Consider the following 6,175-nt stretch of genomic DNA (forward strand, 5'->3'; position numbering starts at 1 on the left):
AATAATAAACAATTATCTTTTCTGAAAACCATCTCATCTCATTACTTTTAAAAGACCTTCACAGATAAGGATATCCATAACTAACAATGTCAGAACTAGAGTGTCCTTTATGTTTGATAATCAGATTCACCACCTCATTGTATACACTGTTGATAGGAAACTGAAGTCCATATTGTACAAGCACTTTGTCCAAGGGTACTTAGTGGCAATGTTGGGACTTGTGCCTCATGCCATCAAGTTTAAGCCCAGAGTTCTTTTGCATTACTAGAGCCCATATAAGACTTTAAGGAATACTGAAGACTATTCAATTCCTTAGCATTATCTAACAGTCAGTCAAGGATTATACATGAAATCTCTTCCAAATGGAAATTGGACAAAATATTGTTTCCTGTGACATCCATTTGAACTAAGATAAAATTTAATTATAAACTCTCCTATACTGATTTGGCCCTCTTTTCCATTTTTTATGAACTTCTTGCAATGCATTGCTGGCTATGGACATGTTGTCATAAATTGGAAATTACAGACATTTTGGGGGGAAAATGTATACAATTTCTCTTACACATAGATTGGATATAGATATAGATCTTAAGAAACACAATCTCTACCTGAGTCTTATGTATCTTATCAAACCCTATATCCATTTCACTGGTCAAATGATTTGATTGAAATCCATTTTTGATGTAGTCTTTTACAGTAAAGTAATTACATCTTCAGCTCTAAGGAAACAAAAATGCAAGTATTCAATATTGAGTTTTGCTTATAGCAATATATACTGCTACATTGTTGCTGGACTGATAAGAAAATTCAGGTCAATATGATATTCATTATCTAAGATCTTTGCTTGAATTTTATATAGGAAAGACAAAATTACAGGGATACCATTCATGTTGTTGTTGTTGTTATGTGTCGTGGAGTCGGACCCGACTCATAGCGACAACTCCTTGGGTTTCCGAGGCAGTATCACTATGGAAGTAGATTGCCTAACCTTCTGTCCAAGGAGTGGCTGGTGGGTTTGAACCACCAGCCTTCTGGTTAGCAGTCAAGTAGTACACTTTTAAAGCAGTGATTAGTCAGCAAGAGTCCCTGAATGGTCCAATTGGTTAGGTCAACTACTAGCTGAACGGTTTGTAGTTCAAACCCACCTAGAGGTGCCGTGGAAGACAGTCCTGGAAATTTGCTTCCAAAAGATCAGAGCCTGGCAAACCCTGTGGAGCAGTTCTCCTCTGCATGCATGGAATTGCCATGAGTTGGAATCAACTCAACAGTAACTAACTACAGTCAAGAAAAATCTAGTTGTCTATATTGTTACTATTTCAAGCATCCAAACTAAGTGTAGTGAAGAAATTGATCAGTTTGTTGATGGCTATAAGAATGCAGAAGGACTTATGGGAGGAGAAAACAAGAAAACACATTTTCCTATAAGGATTTGGAAATTAGCATTGTTAAACTTTCTCTGTCCTAATAGAAAAGCAAATAATCTGAGACTCAGACCCTGAGTGTAATCCTACACTTATCACACCAGCACCTTGTTTCAAAATCCCCTAGGGTGTTCTGAGATTTCTTGGAGTATGTTAAATCCTGCGACCAAGGTTTGTATTATTCTTTCTGTAGTCTCATCAGCAAGTCTATGATAAACCTGAATAGACTCCAGATGCAGACACTGGTAATTTTCTAGTCTCTAAGCTGTGAGTCCAGAAGGCTGGCGATTCAAATGCACCAGCCACTCCTCGGAAGAAAGGTTGGGCAATCTACTTTCATAGTGATACTGTCTTGGAAACCCAAGGAGGGGTCGTTATGAGTCGGGTCCGACTCAATGGCACGTAACAACAACAAACAACAAGCTGTGAGTCTTCTACATCAATTATTTTATAAGAAATGAAGCAGCTATCTGAGATAAGAGGAAATCAATTATTCTACTTTATTAGGCTTCTAGTAGACATAAAAAAAAATCATGTTCATCTTTGCCTTTTATATGTTGTGGAAAGAAAATTATCTCTTCTATCAGAGGTGATGGGATATAAAACTTATTTCATTCATTCATTGCTTCAACAAACAATTGAGTGTTTACAGAATATGTTAAGTTTATTCTCAGATTAAGTTACCTTTTGGTTAGAAAGGGAGATCTACTTCCTACTCCTTTCAAGTGAGAGCTCTGGTAGCATAGTGCCTAATGCACTTGACTGCTAACCAGAAGGCTGGTGGTTCAAACCCATCAGCCACTCCTCGGAAGGAAGATGGGGCAATCTACTTCCATAGTGATACTACCTGGGAAACCCAAGGAGGGGTCGCCATGAGTCAGGTCCAACTCGACGGCACATAACAACAACCACTCCTTTCAAATATTCCAGTAACTTTTGTTGCATAAGAAAACACATGAGACATACGGGGTCACAGAGACATTGGATCAAAATTTCTTCCCAGGGCACTTTTCATGGGTAATATCCAAATATCATGTTCTAATTTTTTATATTTTTTTATCTGTCATTGTAAATCATCAGGCATTGAGTTAGCATTGCAATATAATACTTATTAAAGTCCCCCTCTGGGTTTATGGAATTAAGGGGTACAGATTTTGCTCCTTCACCCTACCAGCTTCACTTTGGTGGGAAAAAAGTTATTCACATTGACCTAGACACAGACCTGGCTTTAACAGTATGAAAACTATTCAGTCACACAGGACCCCATGCTCAGAATGGCTCTTGTGCTTTGTTTAATGCTCTGCTGTCAGTGTTTGGAAACTCTCAATAATCTATAAACAAGAGGCCCTGCATTTTCATTTTGCACTGGGCTTTGCAAACTATATAACTGGTGCTGCCTGAGTAGCACTTGTTCTTGGGTTTCCTGGTCTGCCCCTCGGCCTCCAATCATACAATCATACTCTGTCAACATGCCCAATCTCTCTTCAATAAGAAGAGAATAAGCAAGCTCAACCTTTTCTTCTTTTTTAACTAAATACTTTAAAAATTAACTTCTAAAATAAGATTTCTTATGGCACTTTTATGACTAGCTGATTTTTAATACAGCTAAAAGAAATACAATCATGCAATTCTTACTAAGATGAAGTTGTTGTTTGTGTTTGTTTTAGGCTAACTCACCAGTGTTGGTTTTATATATATATATATTTTTTTTTATTTTTTGACGATTATACTACTTAGCTTATGCTTCTTTAAAGCATATTTTAAAAATAATTTAAGTTAAAATGTGTTTTCCATTTTTATTGTGGATAGCAAGCAGCTTTTTGCCCAATCCTGGGAAACCTAGCTTTATGTTATATAAATGGAGGCATGAATGTTAGTAGCATGTCTTGTTGTGTTTATGTTGTTGTGTAAAATATTTCACCTGGAAGTGTATGGAGTTAAAAACTGGAAGAGTTAGAAGTGTACACATTAGCATCCGGAGTGCTATTAAAATGTTTTGAAACGCAGTTTCTAATTTCCTTGGTGCCGCCCCAGATGTTCAGACTTACTGCTTTTCTGGAGGTCTCCTTTGTGAATCAAAGGTAAATGGAGTTTCTTAAGTCGTTGGAGAAATGCTGAGTGTTTGCTTACTGGCTTTAAAAGCTGAGTCCCAAAACTTTTCCTTTTACATACATTGGGGAAAAAAAAGGAAAAATTAAGGGGCCCACAGTTCTTTGTTCTCCTCCAAGCCCACAATTAGCTAAAGTTCCATTCTGTGTAGCTAGGAGGAGGAACAACGTGATGGCCCAACAGGCATTTTACTGCCCGCTAGAAAGTGCTCAGGGAGCTGCTTTGTCCCTTTCGTCAAGGACGGCTGCCTCTCTAATTGTACTGCTGTAGGGAAGCACGTGCCTCTTCCAGCATTATCTGATTCCTACAGGACGTTCAGGAGTGCTTTGTATACTGACCCTTAACTTGAACACAAATAATATCTTTTCAATCCCCTTCCCTGGCTCTTGCCTCAGGCTTGGACACCTAAGAGCTTTCTGTCAGCTAGGGGTGTGGATGCATTTGTGTCCGCCTCAGGTTTTAGTTTTTCCTCCCCTAGTTATCTCACCTGTAGTTTTTTTTCTCTCTCTCCTTTTTTTTTTTTTTAAACACCTGTCAGGAGAGGAAGCTGATGATGGAGTATAGAGAGGAATAAGAGTTGTAGAAGAGGGCAGAGAAGGCGAGACAAACAGCTGTTCTTGTCAGCACAGGGATAAGTGTAAAGAGATTAATAGTTATTTGAAGAGCAAATGGGGACATGGCATTCGGCAATGGAATGTGAATATATAAATGTAATGGAATGGACATGCAGCCGTTAACATTTAGACAGATGGTCTCTGGACTGAATGGAATGGTGGGGTATGTTTTCCTCCACATGTGAAATAATTAAAACTTAATAAAATAACTTTATTAAATTTAAAGGTCAATTTAAAATATTCTTAAACCCGTATGTATTTCTTTGGGAGTTTGTTCTTCTCCACAGATTCACATAGTCTGCAATTCTCAGTTTTATTTCTATTGAAGACCTGGGTTTCAGGTTTTCCTCATAAAATAGGTATGGACAAGGCCGTCTTCCTCTTCCGCCCCCCCCACCCCTTCACTAACTTGAAGAAACAACAAGATAACCATGTTCCAAGAAGGTTTTGCTAAGGAAAACCTATACCATAGCATGTTTGCCCCTTCTGGAACTGTGTTAAATTTAACTCGGGTTTAGGAATGATGAGGCTGATTTATCTGATCAGAGTTTTGGTTGTGATGGAGTAGACAGAGCCTTTGACTTGGAGCCAAAAGATTTGGTTTCAAACCCCCCACTTTTTTTCTTATTAGCCAATATTTGAGCAAATTGTTTTCCCTACTCTAAAATACAGCAAAATTATTTTGCAGATTAAATGGGGAGAACTTAACTCATGTTTCTATAAGCATAAGCACCTTCTCTGTGTTCAGGTCCATTCACATAGAAAATTTACAACCATCTGGCAGGAACTAAATGAACTAATACGATTCTGAGTTATACCAAGAATAAAACTTCATTTATAACCACATAGCATACTTTTTGCTCACACGTTTTACTTTAGAAAATAAATTGCTACAAAGAAAATGAAGAAGATAAAAAACTAGCCCATGTTTGGATATTATACTGGCATACTGCCTTTTTAAATATATAGTTGGCTCTCCCTAACCCTGCCTACTCACACACCACTCCCAGAAAGTCTTTATGAAAATAGTTTCTTGGGGAGACTCCTTGTACCCTAGCACAGAATTTAGGATTTCAAGATGGAAAGGAAATTTGGAGATCATGTGATTTTCCTCCACAAACCACAATTTGATGCTTAAATCCCCTCTAGAGCATTTCTGTCAAATGGTCTTTCCTATCTGTATACTATCACAGGAAAGAAAAAAAAAAATGATGGTATAACAGGGAATATTAATTTATTTAAGAGAATTTCCAGCAGCTACTGAGCACTGCACATTTTTTGCCCACTTTGTCAAGACACATGCCCTACTTTCAAATGCTTTTGAGGAGGCCTCAGTTTCAAAATGCTCCACATAATAGCAGTGTGATCTGTGAGGGTCATTACAAAACACACATGACTCAGACTTCTCTTGAGTTTCTATATCACAAATGGGGATTTTACCTTCTATGTGAATGCATGTACCAAACGATACTTTCTTTTTTGGAGCAATGGTCTGTGGTTTAAATGACTAACATCAGGGTTTCTGGGTGTCCTGCAGCCACAGTACACAAATCTGGGGCTCCTAAACAGCATGGACCAGCAGATCCAGAACGGCTCCTCGTCCACCAGCCCCTACAACACAGACCACGCGCAGAACAGCGTCACGGCGCCATCGCCCTATGCGCAGCCCAGCTCCACCTTCGACGCCCTCTCGCCGTCACCCGCCATCCCTTCCAACACAGACTACCCAGGACCGCACAGCTTCGACGTATCCTTCCAGCAGTCAAGCACAGCCAAGTCGGCCACCTGGACGGTAAGGACACCGGTGGTGTGGAGTTGTCATTAAGCACGACCGCCAAGTGCAAGATCTCCTTTTAGCATCCCAATGTGATTTTTCCTTTTCAAAGCCTGAAAAAACAAAACAAAACTATTAAATGGTGGAACATTTCTCTTCCCTACTCTCTGGTAGCATAGTGGCTAAGGCACTTGACTGCTAACCAGAAGGCTGGCGGTTCAAACCCACCAGCCACTCCTCGGAAGGAAGGTTGGGCA

General features: G+C 39.2%; 1 protein-coding gene across 1 annotated transcript in view; it reads left to right on the forward strand.

The window, feature by feature from the left end:
* Window positions 1-6,175, forward strand: part of TP63 (tumor protein p63) — a 291,851-nt gene that overhangs the window by 198,693 nt on the left and 86,983 nt on the right. Inside the window, exon 4 of the mRNA XM_007936004.2 lies at window positions 5,682-5,936. Within this exon, the coding sequence (XP_007934195.1) occupies window positions 5,682-5,936 (255 nt within the window). The remainder of the gene's footprint in view (window positions 1-5,681; window positions 5,937-6,175) is intronic.

This window comes from Orycteropus afer, unplaced genomic scaffold, assembly GCF_000298275.1.
Source record: "Orycteropus afer afer isolate SDZICR_OR568_19922 unplaced genomic scaffold, OryAfe1.0 scaffold00032, whole genome shotgun sequence".
Lineage (NCBI taxonomy): Eukaryota > Metazoa > Chordata > Mammalia > Tubulidentata > Orycteropodidae > Orycteropus > Orycteropus afer.